This window comes from Rhinoraja longicauda, chromosome 40 (assembly GCF_053455715.1).
Source record: "Rhinoraja longicauda isolate Sanriku21f chromosome 40, sRhiLon1.1, whole genome shotgun sequence".
In the NCBI taxonomy this organism is placed as follows: Eukaryota; Metazoa; Chordata; class Chondrichthyes; order Rajiformes; family Arhynchobatidae; genus Rhinoraja; species Rhinoraja longicauda.
This window is the reverse complement of record NC_135992.1, coordinates 7,140,197-7,163,622: the sequence shown is the minus strand read 5'-3', so window position 1 is coordinate 7,163,622 and position 23,426 is coordinate 7,140,197. Positions and strand designations below refer to the sequence as shown.

General features: G+C 48.1%; 1 protein-coding gene across 1 annotated transcript in view; it reads left to right on the top strand.

The window, feature by feature from the left end:
* LOC144611390 (voltage-dependent T-type calcium channel subunit alpha-1I-like) overlaps positions 1-23,426 on the top strand; it is a 382,459-nt gene that overhangs the window by 298,957 nt on the left and 60,076 nt on the right. The window contains exons 19-20 of the mRNA XM_078430461.1: positions 21,568-21,693; positions 23,161-23,250. Coding sequence (XP_078286587.1) covers positions 21,568-21,693; positions 23,161-23,250 — 216 coding nt within the window. The remainder of the gene's footprint in view (positions 1-21,567; positions 21,694-23,160; positions 23,251-23,426) is intronic.

Below are 23,426 nucleotides of genomic sequence, written 5' to 3'. Positions count from 1 at the left end.
CAATGGGCTTGTGCCTTGTGACTGAGGTCAGGTGACCTTCTAGGGTCAATGGGTTTGTGCCTTGTGACTGAGGTCAGGTGACCTTCTAGAAGTTTCCTGGTGAAGGATCAGTAATAAAATCTTCTTACAAGATGTCGGGCGTAGATTCATTGTGCTAGCCACAACAGGGTCTTACAGAGGACATTACATGGTGTCAGAAGTGGGATGACGGGCATGTTTGTTCAGAATGGCATTCCTGACTTGGTGATGACAGACAACGCAAGACAATTTGACTGTGCTGAGTTTCGAAGGTTCCAGGAGGACTGGGAATTTGCCCATGTGTATTCCTCAAGTCCCATATATCCTCAGAGCAACGGGCCAAACAGAAGCTGGCCAATGGGCTTGTGCCTTGTGACTGAGGTCAGGTGACCTTCTAGAAGTTTTTCGGTGAAGGATCAGTAACAAAATCTTCTTGCAAGATGTCGGGCGTATATTCACTGTGCTAGCCACAACAGGGTCTTACAGAGGACATTACAGGCAGCATCTCAGGAGAGAAGGAATGGGCGACGTTTCGGGTCGAGACCCTTCTTCAGACTGAAGACCACCATTGTCAGTGGTCGGTAAGATGTCACAAATCCAGGAAGGCCGCGGTTTTTATCGTGCGCTGATCCTTGCTTCGCGGGGAGATCCCGCAGGGCTTTTGATTTTAAAAAGGATCCAAGGCAGAAGCCTTCTCCGTCTGAGTGGCGGCGTTTGGAGTCTTTGCGTGGGTAGCCTGTTAAATCCATCGTGCATCAAACAGCCATATGTTGCAGGGTGAGCTTGTAGTCAGGCAGCACAGTGACACATTGCTAGGACATGGCAAAGCATTTGGCAGCCAAAGAGTTTGTTTTCATTTATCAGCTGCAGTCGTTTCCTGGCAAACGCAATGAGGGCTTCCTCAAGCGGAGAACGAGGGAATTAGATTATTCACCCATGGCTACGTTTTTTAATTCATTTGTTGGACACGGCCTTCGCTGACGAAGCCAACGTTTATTTCCCTTTCCGTAATTGCCATCGAGAAGGTGACGAGTCCAAACACTGACGCCCGTCTGGTGCGAAGTTTGTCAGGGGCTGTTGAGGGGGAGGCAGGAGAATGGGGCGAGGAGGGAGAGATAGATCAGCCGTGACGTGATGGGCCGAATGGCCGAGTTCTGCTCCTAATCACTCATGAACTTGCTATTTTCCCAGTGTGGTGTTCAGTGGAGAGTTCCAGGGTTGAAGGACTAGTCACAGGGCCATACAGCGTGGAAACAGGCCCTTCGGCCCAACTTGCCCACGCCGACCAACATGCCCCATCCACACTAGACCTACCTGCCGCACTTGGCCCATATCCCTCTGAACCTGTCCTACCAATGTACCCCTGCAGTTGTCTCTTTAATGTTGCAATAGCACCTGCCTCAACTACCTCCTCCGGCAACTCATTCCATATTCTCACTGCCAATCGTGTGATAAAGTTACCCCTCGGGTTCCTATTAAATCTTTTCGCCCAAAACGCAAACCTATGTCCACTGGTTCTCAACTCCCTGACTCTGGGCAAAAGACTCATGAACTTGCTATGTTCCCAGTGTGGTGTTCAGTGGAGAGTTCCTCTCGTGATCTTATGCACCTCTATAAGATCACCCCTCATCCTCCTGCGCTCCAAGGAGACTGTGGTGTGTGACGTGGAGAGTCTAGTGTAGCTTAGGTACAGTGAGAAGCTTTTGTTGCGTGCCAACCAGCCAGCGGAAAGACAATATGCGTGATTACAACCCGCGCAGTCCTCGTTGGAATTTGCACGTGATAGTGTTTCGCCACAGCCCTCGCCCATGCGAAGAACGAAAGATCACCATTTGGAAAGGGTTGCCGATGGAGCCTCGCTGAGTTGCTTTGGTGCATTTTGTAGATGGTAAACGCCACAGCCTTGGAGCGCCGGTAGGTGAGGCAGTGAAAGCTTGTTAAGAAAGCAACCTGTCTCATCATGGATGGTGCCAAGCTTCGCTGGAACTGCATCCATCCAAGCAAGTGTAGACTATTCCTTCACTGTCCTGATTGGCCTTAGAGGGAGTACAGAGAAGGTCACCAGATTGATCCCTGGGATGGCAGGACTTTCATATGAAGAAAGACTGGATAGACTAGGCTTATACTCGCTGGAATTTAGAAGACTGAGGGGGGATCTTATAGAAACATATAAAATTCTTAAGGGGTTGGAGAGGCTAGATGCGGGAAGATTGTTCCTGATGTTTGGGGGAGTCCAGAACCAGGGGTCACAGCTTAAGGATAAGGGGGAAGTCTTTTAGGACCGAGATGAGAAAACATTTCTTCACACAGAGAGTAGTGAGTCTGTGGAATTCTCTGCCACAGAAGGTAGTTGAGGCCAGTTCATTGGCTATATTTAAGAGGGAGTTAGATGTGGCTCTTGTGGCTAAAAGGATCAGGGGGTATGGAGAGAAGGCAGGTACAGGATACTGAGCTGGCTGATCAGCCATGATCATATTGAATGGCGGTGCAGGCTCGAAGGGCCGAATGGCCTACTCCTGCACCTATTTTCTATGTTTCTCTGTTTCTATGACTAGTGCCTGGTAGATAGATGAAAGACGTTGGTATGTCAGAAGACACATGGCGGCACGGTGGAGCAGCGGTAGAGTCGCTGCCTTACCGTGCTTGCAGCGCCGGAGACCTGGGTTCCATCCGGACTGCGTGCGTTGTCTGTACGGAGTTTGTACGTTCCCCCCGTGACCTGCCTGGGTTTTCTCCGAGATCTTCGGTTTCCTCCAAAGATGTACAGGTATGTAGGTTAATTGGCTTGGCGCATGTGTATATTGTCCCTAATGTGTGTAGGATAACGTTAATGTGCGGGGATCGCTGGTCGGTGCGGACTCGGTGGGCCGAGGGGCCTGTTTCCGCGCTGTATCTCTAAACTAAACTAAACTAAACTAAACATGTTACTCCACAGGATTCACAGTTTCTGACCTGCCCGCGTAGCCACCATCTTATGCAACTTGTCCAGCTAAACTACAGCTGTTTGAGTGAGGTGTTCCAACATATCTTAAGCCATATTTTATCTTGATGTACTTGACATGGTCAGCAGTGAAAACAAATGATTAGAGAGTGCATATTCCATTGGATGGTGTTTAGACAGCGGAAGCACAAGAAAACACAATTGGAACATAGAACCATGATGAGAAGGATGAGAGGGGATTTTATAGAGAGATATAAAATTCTTAAGGGATTAGACAGGCCGGATGCAAGAAAAATGTTCCCGATGTTGGGGGAGTCCAGGACCAGGAGCCACAGTTTAAGAATAAGGGGGAGGCCATTTAGGACTGAGATGAGGAAAAACCTTTTCACCCAGAGAGTTGTGAATCTGTGGAATTCTCTGCCACAGAAGGCAGTGGAGGCCAATTCTCTGGATGTTTTCAAGAAAGAGTTAGATTTAGCTCTTAGGACTAACGGAATCAAGGGATATGGGGAGAAGGCAGGAACGGGGTACTGATTTTGAATGATCAGCCACGATCATATTGAATGGTGGTGCTGGCTCGAAGGGCCGAATAGCCTACTCCTGCACCTATTTTCTATGTTTCTAGGGAACAGTAAGGCATGGAAACAGGCCCTTCAGCCCACCGATTCCGCGCCAGCCAGCGATCCCCCGCCGCACGTTAACTCTAACCTACACACACTCGGGACAATTTACGGTTTTACCAAGTCATTTAGCGTACAGACCTGCACGTCTTTGGAGTGTGGGAGGAAACCGGAGCTCCCGCAAGAAAGCCCACGCAGGTCACGGGGAGAACGTACAAACTCCGTGCAGACAGCACCCGTGGTCGGGATGGAACCCGGGTCTGTGGCGCTGTGAGGCAGCGACTCTACCGTCGCACCACCGCGCCGACCCTCATTGTGACCCATGCCCCTCGTTGGTACGTGAGGTAAAATTACACCCCACCGTAACCGTAAGTGCAGGTGACAATAAACTTGGGGTATCTTTCGGTTGTGGATAATAAAAGCGAAGCACCCGGGAGGCGCTCTCTGGGCTTCTGGGCCAACGTGCAAACTCCACAGGGACGCACGCACCAGAGGTTCGGATTGAATTGGAGTCGTCGGCACAGTGGGGCACCAGTTCCACTTGTTGCACCACCAGCCGCCCCTGCGGATTCACCCACCATGGAACATGGAAGAGTACAGCACAAGAACAGGCTCTTCGGCCCACAATACCTGTGCCGAACATGACTCCAAGACCGTCACTTATCGCTTATCGACCGGCGCGTTACAATAGACAATAGACAGCAGGTGCAGGAGGAGGCCATTCGGCCCTTCGAGCCAGCACCGCCATTCAATGTGATCATGGCTGATCATTCTCAATCAGTACCCCGTTCCTGCCTTCTCCCCATACCCCCTGACTCCGCTATCCTTAAGAGCTCTATCTAGCTCTCTCTTGAATGCATTCAGAGAATTGGCCTCCACTGCCTTCTGAGGCAGAGAATTCCACAGATTCACAACTCTCTGACTGAAAAAGTTTTTCCTCATTAAAAAGTTCACTCTTTAAACTCTGACACCCACTCTTCCAGAGTTAAAGCATATTTTAATTTAGTTTAGAGATACAGCATGGAACAGGCCCTTCGGCCCCTCCGAGTACCTGCTGTCCATTGACCACCCATTCACACCAGTTATCCCACTTTCGCATCCACTCCCAACGTATTGAGGGGGATTTTACAGAGGGCCAATTAAGCTACAAACCCGCACGTCTTTGGGATGTGGGAGGAAACCGGAGCACCCGGAGGCCATCCACCCGGTCTCAGAGAGAACGTGCAAACTCCACACAGACAGTACCCAAGGTCAGGATGGAACCCGGGACCCTGGGGCTGTGAGACAGCAGCTCTGCCAGCTGTGCCACCACATGCCTCCACCATGTCTAAGGATTAGCAGAGCAGCAGGTGGTAATGTGACTGGACTACTAATCCAGAGCTTAGTCAAATGATCAAGAGATACAACTTCTGAAACCTCTGCAGCAGCTTTGGAATTTACATTCAGATAATTAAATATGTCAGGAAGAAAAAAACTTGAATTAGTAAGAATAACATCGAACCTTTCGGGTAAAAAAACCCACCTGGCTCACCAATGCACAGTCGTGGTAGGAATAGAGATGCAGCGCGGAAACAGGCCCTTCGGCCCACTGAGCCCATGCCAACCCTATCACCACGTACATTGGCACTATCTTACACACTAGGGACAATTTACAAGTTTTCGAAAGCTAGTTAACTTACAAACCCGCAAGTCTTTGGAGCATGGGAGGAAACTGGAGCACCCGGAGAAAACCCACGTGGTCCGAGGCAAGGTACAAATTCTAAACAGACGGCATCCATCATCTGGTTCGAACCTGGGTCTCTGGCACTGTGAGGTAGCAACTCTATCGCTGCGCCACCATGCTGCCCACATAATCTTGCCATATCCGACGCACGTTACTCCTGATCCATCAGAGTGCAGTTAACTCCCATCTGATGTGATCCAGCCCGTCCACATAGTTCAAGGGTATTTAAGGATGGGTATTAAATGCGACCTTGCCAATGATGCTCACTTCTTACGCCTTTTTCTGACGGTTCCATGTGCAATATTCTGACCACGTTTGAGATGGTTCACTAGGTTGACATTAATCAGGAGGTATCAGGGCAGCACAGTGATGCAGGGGTAGACTTTCTGCCTCACAAAACCAGAGACCCGGGTTCGATCCTGACTATGGGCGCTGTCTGTACCGAGTTTGTACGTTTTCCCGGTTCCCTCCCACATCCCAAAGACGTGCGTGTTTGTAGGTTAATTGGCTTCTGCAACTTGCCCCTAGTTTGTAGGATAGAACCAATGGTCGCTGGTCGGCGTGGGCTCGGTGGGCTCGGTGGGCCGAAGAGCCTGTTTCCCACCCTGTATCTCTAAACTAGTCTAAACTAAGAGAAAGACTGATGTGACGGTGCTTTGAGGACGGCATTTGAGAGGTGAGATTCAACTTTTGGCATCAATAATTCAGAGCAATGAGTAAAGAAGATGATTCATCAAGTTCAGCTCCCCGTCTCGGCAGTGCTTGACATAACACAATGGAGTTGTTGATCGGCCTTAGGTGGCACGGTGGCACAGCTGGTAGTGTTGCTGCCTCACAGCACCAGAGACCGGGTTCGATCCTGACTACGGGAGCTGTCTGTACGGAGTTTGTACATTCTCTCCGTGACCTGCGTGGGTTTTCTCCAGGAGCTCCGGTTCCCTCCCACATTCCCGCAAAGATGTAGAGGTTTGTAGGTTAATTGGCTTGGTAAAATTGTAAAATTGTCCCTAGTGTGTGTGGGATAGTGCGTGGAGATCGCTGGTCGGCACGGACGCGGTGGGCCGAAGGGCCTGTTTTACGCTATATCTCTAAACTAAACTAAACTAAGCTAAGGTTGGGCTCAATTCTGACCTCGGGTGCTATCTATTGAAACATATAAGATAATTAGGGGATTGGACACATTAGAGGCAGGAAACATGTTCCCAATGTTGGGGGAGTCCAGAACAAGGGGCCACAGTTTAAGAATAAGGGGTAGGCCATTTAGAACGGAGATGAGGAAGAACTTTTTCAGTCAGAGAGTGGTGAAGGTGTGGAATTCTCTGCCTCAGAAGGCAGTGGAGGCCAGTTCGTTGGATGCTTTCAAGAGAGAGCTGGATAGAGCTCTTAAGGATAGCGGAGTGAGGGGGTATTGGGGAGAAGGCAGGAACGGGGTACTGATTGAGAGTGATCAGCCATGATCGCATTGAATGGCGGTGCTGGCTCGAAGGGCTGAATGGCCTACTCCTGCACCTATTGTCTATTGTCTATTGTCTATGTGGAGTTTGCATGTTCTCCCTGTGACCGCATGGGTTTCCTTCGGATGCCCCAGTTCCCTCCCACATTCCAAAGATGTGCGAGATTGTAGGTTAATTGGCTTCTCTAAAATTGCCGCTAGTGTGCAGGGAGTGGATGCGAAAGTGGGATAACGTAGAACTAGTGTGAACGGGTGATCGAACGACCGGCGTGGGCCGAAGGGCCTGTTTCCACCCAGTGTCTCTAAACCTGTTTGCACGCTTTATTTCAAGAGAGAGTTAGATTTCTAGGGCTAAGGGAATCAAGGGGTATGGGGAAAAAGCCGGAACGGGGTATTGATTCTGGATGATCAGCCATGATCATATTGAATGGCGGTGCTGGCTCGAAGATGCCGAATGGCCTCCTCCTGCACCTATTTTGTATGTTTCTATGTTTCTAAACTAATCAATCAATACCCATCAATTTGCCAGTCAATGACATTGGCAAAATCATCTCTCGGCGTTAGAAGGTTGTGGATTTAGAGATTTTTTTAGAGATTTAGAGATACAGCGCGGAAACAGGCCCTTCGGCCCACCGGGTCCGTGCCGCCCAGCGATCCCCGTACATTAATACTATCCTACACCCACTAGGGACAATTTTTACATTTGCCCAGCCAATTAACCTACATACCTGTACGTCTTTGGAGTGTGGGAGGAAACCGAAGATCTCGGAGAAAACCCACGCAGGTCACGGGGAGAACGTACAAACCCCGTACAGACGGCGCCCGTAGTCAGGATCGGACCCGAGTCTCCGGCGCTGCATTCGCTGTAAGGCAGCAACTCTACCGCTGCGCCACCGTGCCCCACACAATGAACATGACCATGTGACCCAGGTGGCCATTTTGAGTGCGTTCCCAAGTGATGTCGGAGGTGGCATCTTTCGGTGAAACACTGAGCTAAAACTATGCTGCCACCTCTGATGGGTGAACGACAGTGATGGAAATGGGTTTTAGGAACTAGGGGTACTCTAAGGTCTGTGAGGCTGAGGTTGGGAAGGAAGGGGGGGGGGATTTTTTTATGTGCGGTCATTCCCATGTAAGAGTTCAAGAATACATAAATTTTTTATCAAGTCAAGTCAAGTCAATTTTATTTGTATAGCACATTTAAAAACAACCCACGTTGACCAAAGTGCTATAGATCTGATTAAGTACTAAGGAAAAAATGAAACATACAGTAGCACACAAACATAACAGCACATACAAAACAGTTCACAGCGCCTCCTCAATGAGCCTCAAACGCTAGGGAGTAGAAATAGGTTTTGAGCCTGGACTTAAAGGAGTTGATGGAGGGGGCAGTTCTGATGGGGAGAGGGATGCTGTTCCACAGTCTAGGAGCTGCAACCGCAAAAGCGCGGTCACCCCTGAGCTTAAGCCTAGACCGCGGGATAGTGAGTAGCCCCAAGTCGGCCGACCTGAGGGACCTGGAGTTAGAGAGGTGGGTTAGAAGATTTTTGATGTAGGGGGGGGGGGATGTCCATTTAGGGCTTTATATGTGAATAGGAGGAGCTTGAAGTTGATTCTGTATCGTACGGGGAGCCAGTGGAGAGAGGCCAGAATCGGGGTGATGTGGTCCCTTTTACGGGTACCCGTCAGGAGTCTCGCTGCGGCGTTTTGGACCAGTTGCAGGCGGGACAGGGATGATTGGCTGATCCCAGTGTATAGGGAGTTGCAGTAGTCTAGGCGGGAGGAAATGAAAGCGTGAATGATTTTTTCAGTGTCGTCGAATTGGAGGAAAGGTTTGATTTTAGCTGTGGTACGAAGTTGGAAGAAGCTGGCTTTTACCACAGCGTTGACTTGCTTATCAAATTTTAATGCAGAGTCAAATAACACATAATTGTGTGTTATATGTCAGAGATGCTTTCTGGCATCTCTCTCTCTCTCTCTCTCTCTCTCTCTCTCTGTTCACATTACAAAATGTTCCATAATGGTATATAATCTCAATTTGTTTCTGTCACCTCCTCTTTCTTTCTGCATGCCGTTGAGTATAACATTTTCCTGACTTCTCTATTTGACATTCAAGAGCCTTGATAGTTCGTTTAATTTCCTCATGTGCTTTACTAAGTGTACAATTTCGGTTCTGCAGTTCAAGTGACAGTTCAGACAACTCTTGCAAACTGTCCATCAACAAGCCCAAATTATTTAGGAAAGCTGATGACTCGAATACTTTTTTCAGCCCCTCGTACTTTGCTCTCTCTGCACTAGATCTTGAAGCATCACAGCGTGCTTTTCCAAAATGCTCCCAAATAGCTCTATAATTGCCTTTACAGGTCGGTAAGACGAAGCAACCCATCTCACACTGAAAACACGACCAATTTTCAACAGTTGACAGCGAAGAGCCTTAGCACATGCAGTTAACTCATCCTGATTCTTCGGAGACCTATGATATAAGGAATACAATTTATCACAAAATATCTGAAAATGATTCAAACCTGCAACTTCATTTATAGCATCACCTACACTGAGTTCAAGCCTGTGACTGGCACAGTGCCAAACAGTTGCAGTAGGGAAATCATCAAGGAATAGTTTTGTAACCCCTGTATTTCGTCCTAACATTACTGATGCACCATCGGTTACAAGTGATATCACATTTTCTTTTAGGTACTGTATTGAAAAACCACCTCTTTGTAAGCAACTTAGAAGCCCATCATATATAGATTTTGCATTTGCACCAAGTTTCATATGTTCTACGTCAAAATAGAATGATATAGGTTGGGAAGATTCACCAACTGCTGCTCTGAAGCAGACGACTAGAACAGTTTTCCCATTAATAGTAGTAGAGTCATCAATCATAATAGACATTTTAGATTGTTTTGAAATGATATTTTCCACCACTGTCTTTCGCATCTGGTTCCCTATGTGGTGAGAAACATCTGCACATGACCAACGAGAGTGTAGAACGTACCCTAAGTCGATGCCGTTTTTTTCTTGCAGTTCAATATCAGAAGACATATCTGTGTAGGGCCTACCTTTGTGTACAATATTATATACAGTTCTAAAAACTCGACCTGTTTTTGCTTCGGCCTTTTTCAGTGACAAACACACTACATTTTCGATTGCTTTTTTTCCCAGCTGTTTCATTGATTTTTTGGCGTCTGATATGAGCTTCACTATTTTTGTGCCTAAAAATCTTTTTCCTTAAACTCGTGAACTGTTTTGCTTTGTCATCACTCACTCCTACTACATTAACACGGCACCACTCACGAGACAAATGAATTCCTTGTGTTCGTTCAAGTCCAAGACGACACTTGCTGCATACACTACATCCGAGTTTTCTGTTTTTAACAATTAGCCAGGGATATTCTTTCTTTTTGTTTAAGTACATTTCTTGTGTCCAACGGTCTGGAAGGTCACATTTTTCAATATCTTTTGAAATGTCTTCACATGCAGCAGCATCAGGCGAAACAGCTGCATCAGTTACATTATCATTTTCAAGTAATTTCGCCTTCTTTTCTGGCTGTGTTTTCATTATCATTTATTTCTTCATCGATCTGAAGACGCTGTCTTTCAAAGTATCTCAGTATGCTCATTTTCACAGGGGTACACAAATCTGAAATTTATAGATATTTGATAGTGATTTGATAGCGATATATAATAAAATTTGATAGTGATATATAATAAAATATTTCCGCTTACACTGTTGTTTTGCTAAATAAAACTACCCACAATAAAATATTCACCACTCACGATTTAGGCTGGAAAAAACTATTGGTACTACTTATTTAATTTTCGCCCCATCCATTCTAATTTAACTGAAACAACTGAGGCACAGTGGCAGAGAGGCACAGTGGCAGAGCGGCAAATAAAATAACGTGGAATAATAAAATAACGTGACTTTACCTGAGCCCGTGCTCGCGGTCCAGTAGCCCTGACAGTGAGTTTAAGAAATTCTCCCTTGAATTTTATTCAAAGGAACGCGGTGTCATTAATACATGGTCAAAACACAATTACATTTACTGAGGAATGTGGATCGATGTATTGATGACACATTGTATAACTACTGCCTGTTAACTACTGGCTGTTAACAAGTGCTAACAGTGACAGTTAACAAATCGTTTTCGTCCGAGTTGAATAAAGTGATAAACGACTCGAATCTTTCTGCAGTACTCATTAAACCCGAGCTGGAAATTGAAAACTAGGGGAACGCCATCCCCCCTCTCCCTCCATACCCCCTCCCCTCCCCTCCCCTCCCCCATTTCCATCACTGGTGAACGAGATCTCACAACTCCTTCAACGAGCAAAGGCCCTCTCCCTGGAGTCCCAGGGGCAATGTTTATCACTCATTCCACATGGCTCAACCATATATTGTTACTCATTATTAGTGTTGCTTCTGCAGTTATACAAATTGACTGCTGCGCTTCATAAATTACACCCATTTCAAAAAGCACCGCATTGACTGTGATGCACTGCTGGTGACCAAGGTCGTTTTTAAAATGTGAATTGATGACATTACCGAGAGATTTGGAGAGATTGTTGGAGAGATTTAGAAGCCAACTAGACCAAGTGGACCCGTTGGGCCCAAACCTCTCCTGCATTGGTGCAGCACCCCCTCCTCCCCCCCCCTCCCCTCTCTCCCCCCTCCCCTTCCTCCCCCACTTTCCCTCCCACTCCATCCCCCTCAACCCCCCTTATCCTCCACCCCCCTCCATCCCCTTCCCTCCCTCATTCCCTCCCCCTCCCCTCCCTCCTCCTCCCCCTCCTTCCTCCTCCCCCCTCCCTCCACCCCCTTCCCCATCCGCACTCCATCCCCCTCAACCCCCCCTTACCCTCCCTCCTCCCTCCACCCCTCTCCCTCCCTCCCTCCCTAGGAGATAGATTTAAACTTTAAAATGTGAATAACTTTAAAAATATAACACCGATTTCAATGAAACTTCTTCCATTAGCACCAAAGGGACGACGGTGAGTAAGGTGGGCCTAAAATTGTCGCGTTATCGTGTACCGTTTTGGCTGCAGTTCAGGAACAAACAAACAAACAAACAAACGAGAGTTTTAGTGTATAGACGCCACAATATTTCTGTCCACGTTATACTCAATACAACCTCGTGGCACGTTACTCATGGAGTGAATCCCACGTGTTATTTTCTGTAGAAATCAACTAATGCAGAGTCATAGAGTCCTTCAGCCAAACTTACCCACACTTGCCAACATGTCCCATCTACACTAGTCCCACCTACCTGCATTTGGCCCATATCCCTCTAAACCTGTTCTATCCACGTACCTGTCTAAATGTTTCTTAAACGTTGCGATAGTTCCTGCCTCAACTACCTCCTCTGGCAGCTCGTTCCATACACCCACCACCCTTTGCATGAAAAAGTTACCCTTCAGATTCCTATTAAATCTTTCCCCCCTCACCTTAAACCTATGTCCTCTGGTTCTCGATTTGATTTGTTTTTAAAGTGCACATATATTCTCCTCAGGAATCTGAATTTTTGGAAAGCTACTAGCTTCAGTAACAATTCTATCAGTTCGAGAATTTAACTTGTGTTCAAGTAATTTCAGGCAAGCTTTATTAATAGTGATATTAAAAAATCATTGGAGGGTTATGAAGGACTACTCTAGAGGTTTACTAATGGACTGACTTGTTCAATATTAAAAGCCGTCTGCATGAATTCTCCAATTCCAACCACTCTCCACACGCATAAGAATGATCTTCAAGCATGTCCTCCAGAATTTACCAAGTGTTTTGCAAGCTACGAGTTATTTAACCCTTCCATATCTCTCGTTTCCCTCTCCCCTGACTCTGAAGAAGGGTCTCGACTCGAAACGTCACCCATTCCTTCACTCCGGAGATGCTGCCTGTCCCGCTGAGTTACTCCAGCGGTTTGTGTCTATCTATGCTTTAGTTTAGATTTAGAGATACAACACAGAAAAAGGCCCTTCGGCCCACCGAGTCCACGCCGCCCAGCGATCCCCGCACGCTAACACTATCCTACACACGCCAGGGACAATTTACAATTATTCCAAGCCAATTAACCTACAAACCTGCACGTCTTTGGAATGTGGGAGGAAACCGGATAAAACCCACGCAGGTCACGGGGAGAACGTACAAACTCCGTACAGACGGCGCCCGTAGTCGGAATCGAACCTGGGTCTCCGGCGCTGAGAGGCAGGAGCTCTACCACTGCGATAGCATTGGGGGGTAATGTGGGGAAGAGACAGAGCCTGCCTTAATGCGGAGAAACTCTGGTCGGTGCTGCACCACATGGACTACAGTAGCTCCGGGGACTACCTGCCCTTCTCTCACCCAGCAGGGAAACTCAAGAGCGATGGATAAATACTGCCCTTGCGAACCATGCCATTGCCAAGATTGTTGTAAATCAGTGTATACATTTTTTTGTTAGATTTTTAGATTTAGAGATACAGCGCAGAAACAGGCCCTTCGGCCCACCGGGTCCGCGCCGCCCAGCGATCCCCGCACACTAACACTATCCTACACCCACTAACATTTGCCCAGCCAACTAACCTACAAACCTGTACGTCTTTGGAGTGTGGGAGGAAACCGAAGATCTCGGAGAAAACCCACGCAGGTCACGGGGAGAACTTACAAACTCCGTACAGACGGCGCCCGTAGTCAGGATCGAACCTGGGTCTCTGGCGCTGTGAGGCAGCCACTCTACCGCTGCGCCACCGTGCCGCCCACGATGGGACATGATGGGACTTGCTGCCACGCCTGCCCTATTAACACAGTTTAGTTGAATTGAATAAATTGAATTGAATAAATTTTATTAGTCAAGTATTTAGACATACAAGGAATGTGCCTTGGTGCTTTGCTCGCAAGTACCAATATAGTAAACATATAGTAAACATACAGGAAACAGACGTTTCGGCCCACCGAGTCCGCACCGCCCAGCGATCCCCGCACGCTAACACTATCCTACACACACTAGGGACAATTTATACTTACCCCAGGCCAATTAACCAACAAACCTGCACGTCTTTGGAGTGTGGGAGGAAACCGAAAATCTCGGAGAAAACCCACGCAGGTCACGGGGAGAACGTACAAACTCCTTGCAGACAGCGCCCGTAGTCAGGATCGAACCTGGGTCTCTGGCGCTGTGAGGCAGCAACTCTACCGCTGCGCCACCGTGCTGCCCTGAGAACTAAAGTCAAGTCTGAACTGATCTCATCTACCTGTACATGATCCATTCACCTCTTTTCACTGTACTTCCATTTGCCTACCTAAAAGCCTCTTAAACACCACCATGGTATCGGCCTCCAGCACCACCCCTTGGCAATGTGTTCCATGTCCACAACGGCCTCTGTGTGAAAAACCTGCCCCACACATCTCCATTCAACTTTCCTCCTCTCATCTTATAGCTGTGCCCTCTCGTGTTGGACAGTACTTTTCTTCAAGAGCCTCAGCACCACCTCCTTCTCAATCTCCTCCTGCAGTTGTACAGGGCCCTGGTGAGATCGCACCTGGAGTACTGTGTGCAGTTTTGGTCTCCAAATTTGAGGACGGATATTCTTGCTATTGAGGGCGTGCAGCGTAGATTTACTAGGTTAATTCCCGGAATGGCGGGACTGTTGTATGTTGAAAGACTGGAGCGACTGGGCTTGTTTACACTGGAATTTAGAAGGATGAGAGGGGATCTTATCGAAACATATAAGATTATTAAGGGGTTGGACACGTTAGAGGCAGGAAACATGTTCCCAATGTTGGGGGAGTCCAGAACCAGGGGCCACAGTTTAAGAATAAGGGGTAGGCCATTTAGAACGGAGATGAGGAAAAACTTTTTCATCAGAGAGTTGTAAATCTGTGGAATTCTCTGCCTCAGAAGGCAGTGGAGACCAATTCTTTGAATGCATTCAACAGAGAGCTAGATAGAGCTCTTAAGGATAGCGGAGTCAGGGGGTACGGGGAGAAGGCAGGAACGGGGTACTGATTGAGAATGATCAGCCATGATCACATTGAATGGCGGTGCTAGCTCGAAGGGCCGAATGGCCTCCTCCTGCACCTATTGGCTATTGTTTTGTCACAAAGACTGGAAAATACGGTGTTCAGACATGTTCAGACATGTTCAGGAATTGAGGGACTTTGGATAGGAACCTAGAGACCCATGGATAAGGAGATAATGCTGGAGTAACTCAGCGGGTCAGGCAGCATCTCTGGAGAAAAGGAATAGGTAACGTTTTGGGTTGGAACTCTTCTTCAGACTGGATCTGAAAGGTTTAGAGGGATATGGGACAGGCGGGTCTAGTGTAGATGGGGCACCTTGGTTGTCATGGGCAAGCTAGGCCGAAAGGCCTGTTTCCACGCTGTATAACTCTATGACTCTAAATATACTGCTCTACACACAACTGCCGCATCCTACCACAACCAGAGAGCAGTCCTGAACTACTATCTACCTCATTGGTGATTCTTGGATTATCTTTGATCGGACTTTACTGGCTTTAACCTCGCACTAAACGTTATTCCCTCATCGTGTACCTCTGCACTGTAAATGGCTCGATTGTAATCGTGCATTGTCTTTCCGCTGACTGGTTACATAGAAACATAGAAACATAGAAAATAGGTGCAGGAGTAGGCCATTCGGCCCTTCGAGCCTGCACCGCCATTCAATATGATCATGGCTGATCATCCAGCTCAGTAACCTGTACCTGCCTTCTCTCCATACCCCCTGATCCCTTTAGCCACAAGGGCCACATCTAACTCCCTCTTAAATATAGCCAATGAACTGGCCTCAACTACCTTCTGTGGCAGAGAATTCCACAGACTCACCACTCTCTGTGTGAAGAAATGTTTTCTCATCTCGGTCCTAAAAGACTTCCCCCTTATCCTTAAGCTGTGACCCCTAGTTCTGGACTTCCCCAACATCGGGAACAATCTTCCCGCATCTAGCCTCTCCAACCCCTTAAGAATTTTATATGTTTCTATAAGATCCCCCCTCAGTCTTCTAAATTCCAGCGAGTACAAGCCCAGTCTATCCAGTCTTTCTTCATATGAAAGTCCTGCCATCCCAGGGATCAATCTGGTGAACCTTCTCTGTACTCCCTCTAAGGCTAGAATGTCTTTCCTCAGATTAGGAGACCAAAACTGCACACAATACTCCAGGTGCGGTCTCACCAAGGCCCTGTACGACTGGGGGCGCGCGACAAAAGCTTTTCACTGTACCTCGGCACACGTGACAATAAACTAAACGGAACTGTGCCAAAGGTTTGCGTGGTTATAAACATAATCCAATTATGCCCTTGCACAAGTCAAACCATAGTGTTCCTCTTTATTAATTATGCCTCGCTAGACGTGAATCAGACTCGCTGTTGCCACATCCACCGTGCCCTTTTCAAGATCTTTACGAATCAGTAAGTAATCGTTTTAATTACCGACTCCCTGAAGCACAGAGGGGCTGTCGTTTGTTGACACCGATGGGCTGCAGTGTGTATCAGGCAGGCAGGAAGAGGGCTGTGCAATCTCTCCAGCCCTGTGTCTGCGCGTGAGGCAGCTCAAGTGAATAATCCCCTGTCGTTGCGCTGACATTAATGATGAGTCCTCTGTGGCCGGCGGGTAATCTTTAATGCCCAGAGGCCCACTGCCGAGTTAACCAAGCCTAAAGAGAGAGAAAATGGATTATTCTTGGAGGTAGACACAAATGTATACACTCCAAAGATAGACACAAAACGCTGGAGTAACTCAGCGGGACGGGCAGCATCTCCGGATAGAAGGAATGGGTGACGTTTTTCGGCCTCGAGACCCTTCTTCAGACTCGTACCGAAACGTCACCCATCCCTTCTCTCCAGAGATGCTGCCCGTTCCGCTGAGTTACTCCAGCGTTTTGTGCCTTTCTTCGGTGTAAACCAGCATCTGCAGTTCCTTCCTACGTACAAATGCAAACACATCAACGTCGTGTACAACTGTAACATAACGTCCAAACGCCTATACTCTGTGAAAGATAGGCACAAAGTGCTGGAGTAACTCAGCGGGTCACAGCGTCATACAGCGTGGAAACAGGCCCTTCGGCCCAACTTCCCCACACCGACCAACATGTCCCATCTACACTAGTCCCACCTGCCTGCATTTGGCCCATATCCCTCTAAACCTGTCTTATCCATGTACCTGTCTAAATGTTTCTTAAACGCTGCCTCAACTACCTCCTCCGGCATTTCTCGTTACATACACCTACCACTCCTTTTGTGAGAACGTTACCCCTGAGGGGGGATCTTATTGAAACATATAAGATAATTAGGTGATTGGACACATTAGAGGCAGGAAACATGTTCCCAATGTTGGGGGAGTCCAGAACAAGGGGCCACAGTTTAAGAATAAGGGGTAGGCCATTTAGAACGGAGATGAGGAAGAACTTTTTCAGTCAGAGAGTGGTGAAGGTGTGGAATTCTCTGCCTCAGAAGGCAGTGGAGGCCAGTTCGTTGGATGCTTTCAAGAGAGAGCTGGATAGAGCTCTTAAGGATAGCGGAGTGAGGGGGTATGGGGAGAGGGCAGGAACGGGGTACTGATTGAGAGTGATCAGCCATGATCGCATTGAATGGCGGTGCTGGCTCGAAGGCTGAATGGCCTCCTCCTGCACCTATTGTCTATTGTCTATTGTCTATTAAATCTTCCCCGGTCACTTTAAGCCGATGTCCTCTGGTTCTCGATACCCCTACTCTCGGCAAGAGCCTCTGTGTGTCTATTCCTCTCATGGTTTTGTACACCTCTCCAACTTCATTCCTCATCCTCCTGTGCTCCAATGATGAGAGTCCTGCCTGCTCAGCCTCTCTCTACAGCTCAAGCCCTCGAGTCCTGCCAACATCCTCGAAGATCTTCTCTGCCTGACAACATCTTTGGAAAGTATCACAAAATGCTGGGGTAACTCAGCGGGTCAGGCAGCATCTCTAGAGAGAAGGAATGGGTGACGTTTCGGGTCGAGACCCTCCTTTAGTCTGAAGAAGGGTCACGACCCGAAACGTCACCCATTCCTTCTCTCCCGAGAGGCTGCCTGACCCGCTGAGTTACTCCAGCATTTTGTGATACCTTCGATTTGTACCAGCAACTGCAGTTAATGTCCTACACAACTTTGGAAAGGCTCACTGAGTTTTTCGTTCCAAAGAAGGTTCTCGACCCGAAACTTCACCTATCCGTGTTCTCCAGAGTTGCTGCCTGACCTGCTGAATTACTCCAGCACTTTATGTCCTTTTTTCACTGAGTTCGTAGTTTATTTAACATTCTAGTGATACGCATGGAAAATGCCTTTTGGCCCATCGAGCCCACAGCGATCATCGATGACCCGTTCACACTAGTGCTTTGATATTCCACTTTCGCACCCACTCTCGACACACCAGGGGCAATTTTTACAGCGGCCAGTAAACCCACAACAAACAACAAACCCGCAAGCCTTTGGGATGCGGGGGGGAAACCGGAGCACCCGGAGGAAACCCACGAGGTCCCCGGGAGAACAGACCAAAGTAGTTTGAGAGAAGCCTTGGGAAAGATGAGAGAGGTTTGCATCCACTTCCATCATTACATCTACAATGGAAATTCCGATGCCTTCTCAGAGAAACATGGAAAACAGGTGCAGGAGTAGGCCGTTCGGCCCTTCGAGCCAGCACCGCCATTCAATGTCATCTTGGCTGATCTCGTCACGAGCCCGTCCCTTTAATGGCCCCAGGTTGTACATCTGCCCTCGTACACCAGGGTCAGGATCGAAACGGGATCTCTGGCGCCGTGAGGCAGCGGCTCTACCAGCCTCTGTGCCGCCGTGAGCAGATGGACAACCAGGGGACCATTAAAGGGACGGGCTCGTGACGCGATCCGCCATGATGACATTGAATGGTGGTGCTGGCTCGAAAGGGCCGAATGGCCTACTCCTGCACATGTTTTCCATGTTTCTCTGAGAAGGCATCGGAATTTCCATTGTAGATGTAATGATGGACGTGGATGTAAACCTCGCTCATCTTTCCCAAGGCCTCTTTCAAACTACTTTGGACCACACCAATATTATTTGACTGTGTCATCCATCCGGCCCAAGGACTGCCCAGTGTTAAAGTTCCGGACTGATAAAATGTCACGAACCTTTTGGAGTGTCGCACTAACCTCTGCCTCCGCAGATGCTGGCCGGTCTGCTGCACATTTGGAGCATTTCCTTTTTTTAACTGGAGGGTAGGGATTAACCTGTAATTCCAGCTTCCCAGCTGGCTGGGATTCATGAGAGGGACATCTCCCGATCTCAAGATCTATCGATGAGCTGATGGAGTTCCCCCCCCCCCCCCACCCTCTTGTCCAAGATTACCCCCACCCCTGCTCTCCACACAAGAGATGGGATGGCATAGGCTTGTATACACTGGAATTTAGAAGGATGAGAGGAGATCTTATCGAAGCGTATAAGATTATTAAGGGGTTGGACACGTTAGAGGCAGGAAACATGTTCCCAATGTTGGGGGAGTCCAGAACAACGGGCCACAGTTTAAGAATAAGGGGTAGGCCATTTAGAACTGAGACGAGGAAAAACTTTTTCAGTCAGAGAGTTGTGAATCTGTGGAATTCTCTGCCTCAGAAGGCAGTGGAGGCCAATTCTCTGAATGCATTCAAGAGAGAGCTGGATAGAGCTCTTAAGGATAGCGGAGTCAGGGGGTATGGGGAGAAGGCAGGAACGGGGTATTGATTGAAAATGATCAGCCATGATCACATTGAATGGCGGTGCTGGCTCGAAGGGCCGAATGGCCTCCTCCTGCACCTATTGTCTATTGATCGGGGCAATCAAGTCGTGGAAGCATGGAACCGCAGGTGCTAGTTGAAAACCCAAGATAGAGACAAAGTGCTGGAGTAACTCGGTCGGTCAGGCAGCATCTCTGGAGAGTGTGTCGGAAGCAACGGCTGCGTCACTGTAGCGCAGCGGTAGAGTTGCTGCCTTACAGCGAATGCAGCGCCGGAGACTCAGGTTCGATCCTGACTACGGGCGCCGTCTGTACGTAGTTTGTACGTTCTCCCCGTGACCTGCGTGGGTTTTCTCCGAGATCTTCGGTTTCCTCCCACACTCCAACGTACAGGTATGTAGGTTAATTGGCTGGGCAAATGTAAAAAAAATTGTCCCTAGTGTGTGTAGGATAGTGTTAATGTGCGGGGATCGCTGGGCGGTGGGTCCGGTGGGCCGAAGGGCCTGTTTCCGTGCTGTATCTCTAAATCTAAAAAATCTAAAAACTGCAGATTTTGGTTTACACCAAAGATGGACACAAAGTGCTGGCTCAGCAGGTCGGGTAGCATCGCTGGGGTGTAAGAAGAGGAGACTTCGAGACCCTTCTTCAGACTGGGAGCAGGGGAGAGGGAAACCTGGGGGTATGAAAAGGTACAGATCGAATCAGAGCCGGCACTGATGACCAAGGAAAGGTGGAGCCCACAAAGGTCCATTGTTGGCTGTGGAAGAGGTGAAAGTGAAGGAATACGACCAGTGAAACTAGCAGGACGCCTAGAGGGGGGGGGGGGGGGGGGGAGGGACGGAGAGAGAGGGAATGCAAAGGCTACATGAAACTAGAGAAATCAATGTTCATACCGCTGGGGTGTGAGCTGCCCAAGCAAAATATGAGGTGCTGTTCCTCCAATTTGCGCTGGGCCTCACTATGACAGTGGAAGAGGCCCAGGACAAAATGGTCAGTGTGGGACCGGGAAGGGGAGTTAATATGCAGGAAGGAACGGCAGACGCTGGTTTAAACCAAAGATAGACACAAAAAGCTGGAGTAACTCAGCAGGTCAGGCAGCATCTCTGGAGGGAAGGAATGGGCGACGTTTAGTTTGTTTGGCAACCGGGAGATTGGGCAGGCCTAGGTGGACTGAGCGAAGGAGTTCAGCGCAATGATCATCCAGTCTGCGCTCGGATCTCTGGAGAAGATGGGTAGGCGACGTTCTGGGTAGGAAGCCCTCTTCAGACTGGCCCGACCACCAACACGTGTCCAAATCCACCCCCTGGGAAGATTGTAAAGGTACAAAAATAACAGGGCCGCCATCTTGCCAGTCGGTGAATCAGACCAGGGGTTCCTCCGGCCAGTCTTCAACTCCGGGGACAATACGATACGATACGATAACACTTTATTGTCAGATCAAGTCTAAGGTTTTTCTTGCATCTCAGCAGCTCCACCTGCAACATCAACAAAGACAAAGAAAGTGAGACAAGAAACATGTTCCCAATGTTGGGGGGAGTCCAGAACAAGGGGCCACAGTTTAAGAATAAGGGGTAGGCCATTTAGAACTGAGATGAGGAAAAACTTTTTCAGTCAGAGAGTTGTGAATCTGTGGAATTCTCTGCCTCAGAAGGCAATGGAGGCCAATTCTCTGAATGCATTCAAGAGAGAGCTGGATAGGATAGAGCTCTTAAGGATAGCGGAGTCAGGGGGTATGGGGAGAAGGCAGGAACGGGGTACTGATTGAGAATGATCAGCCATGATCACATTGAATGGCGGTGCTGGCTCGAAGGGCCGAATGGCCTCCTCCTGCACCTATTGTCTATTGTCTATTGAAACGAGGATGCATATGTTCCCCATCGGTAAATGACGACACATTCCAGACCCTTCAACGTACATTTGATCTGGGATTACGTTCTATGTTTAGTGTCAGGATTGTCTGGTGCACAAAAGAGTGCTTCAGTCTAACCTTATTAAATCTTCGATTTGCACCTCCGATTTGATGGTATCAATTCGTATTCACTGTTCAGGACATGGTCGGGGCCAGGGACAATATTGTTGGCCAACCTTAGCCGAATATCACACCACTAACAATGCCCTTTAAACTTTACAGCTCTTCAAAGGCAAGTTCTACTACTGCCAGGGCCATGATACCCGCAACGTCACCAACCGATCAGACTGTTTGCTGGCCAACTACAAGTGGGTCCATCACAAGTACAACTTTGACAACCTGGGACAGGTACAGAATTCACAACTGGTGTCTCTCTTCCAGTCTACTCTCGCAGATCCAGTAACGGTCTGAACACTTACTGTGTGGGAAGGGGGAAGAGAAAAGACACTCTGGCCTTCCATCACAGTGAGGAGGGGACTGGAGGAGACTCGCTGTGATGGATGTTTCTTTTGTTTGGTGTTAGTTTATTGTATGTGTTATTGCATTTTTATTGATTATTCTTATTGGTCTTATTGTTGAACTGCGGGTAATTTTTCATTTCGCTGCACATTTATGTGGATGTGACAAATAAATGACTATTGATATTGGAACTGCAGATGCTGGTTTAATCCGAAGATAGACACAGAATGCTGGTGTAAATCAGAGGGACAGGCAGCATCTCTGGAGAGAAGGAACGGATGGCGTTTCGGGTCGAGACCCTTCTTCAGACTGGTTCAGTTCTGGGCACCGTGTTTTCGGAAAGATGTTGTCAAGCTGGAAAGTGGTACAGAGAAGATTTACAAGGATGTTGCCAGGGCTAGAGGACCTGGGCTATAGGGAGAGGCTGGGGCTCTATTCCACTCGGATAGAGTGGGTGTGGAGAGGATGTTTCCACTAGTGGGAGAGTCTAGGAAAAAAATACTAGAGGAGCAAGATAGGCCACTCGACCCTAAAAACCGTAGTACATCACGGCGCCATTTTAGTCGGCAGAAACTTCCAGAAACATTTAAAAAGAAAAATAACAAAAATCTGTGAATTGACAGATGAGATATATTCTGCATTTTAATGGTATCATCACACATACTGTTCCCCCCAAATACTGATTACACTGCGGGGTTTGCTTACTAAAATGGCGGACGTTACACTCCTTTGCGTACTACACTTCAGTATAGGCGACTTCAACGGAGTGGTCCATCTTCTTTCTCTAGTACCTTTGGTCTAGGACTCAAGGTTACGGCCTCAGAATTAATGGACGATCCTTTCGGAAGGAGATGAGGAAGAATTTATTTCGCCAGAGGGTGATGAATCTGTGGAATTCTTTGCCACAGAAGGCTGTGGAGGCCAAGTCAATGGATATTTTTGAGACAGAGCTAGATAGATTCTTGATTAGTGCGGGTGTCAGGGGTTATGGGGAGAAGGCAGGAGAATGGGGTTAGGAGGGAGAGGTAGATCAGCCATGATTGAATGGCGGAGTAGACTTGATGGGCCGAATGGCCTAATTCTGCTTCTATCACGTATAACCTCATGATATACCTCCCCTAGTGATCAAAAAACACCCATTGTGATTAATATACACTGATATACCTCCTAATGTGATTAACGTGAACAATATATATGAACAATATGAAGTCTTTACTGAGAGTAGATGTCAGGTGCAAGAGGCCTACTTAGCAGGGCTGAATTAACTCCGGGCAGTGCTGTGATCTTCGGATGCTGTCAAGCTGGTAGCAGTCTGTATCTCAGTTTGAAACCAATGTCTGTGTCTCCCTACAACAGGCTCTGATGTCTCTCTTTGTGCTCGCTTCGAAGGATGGCTGGGTCAACATCATGTACCATGGGCTGGACGCCGTGTCCATTGATCAGCAGGTAAAGGAAGGCAGGAACGGTTAAAATCAAGGCAGCTCTTTGACCGTGGAGGGCATCGCCACTTGTTTAGTTTCGAGATAAAACGCGGAAACAGGCCCTTTCGGCCCACGCTGACCAGCGATAGACAATAGACAATAGACAATGGGTGCAGGAGGAGGCCATTCGGCCCTTCGAGC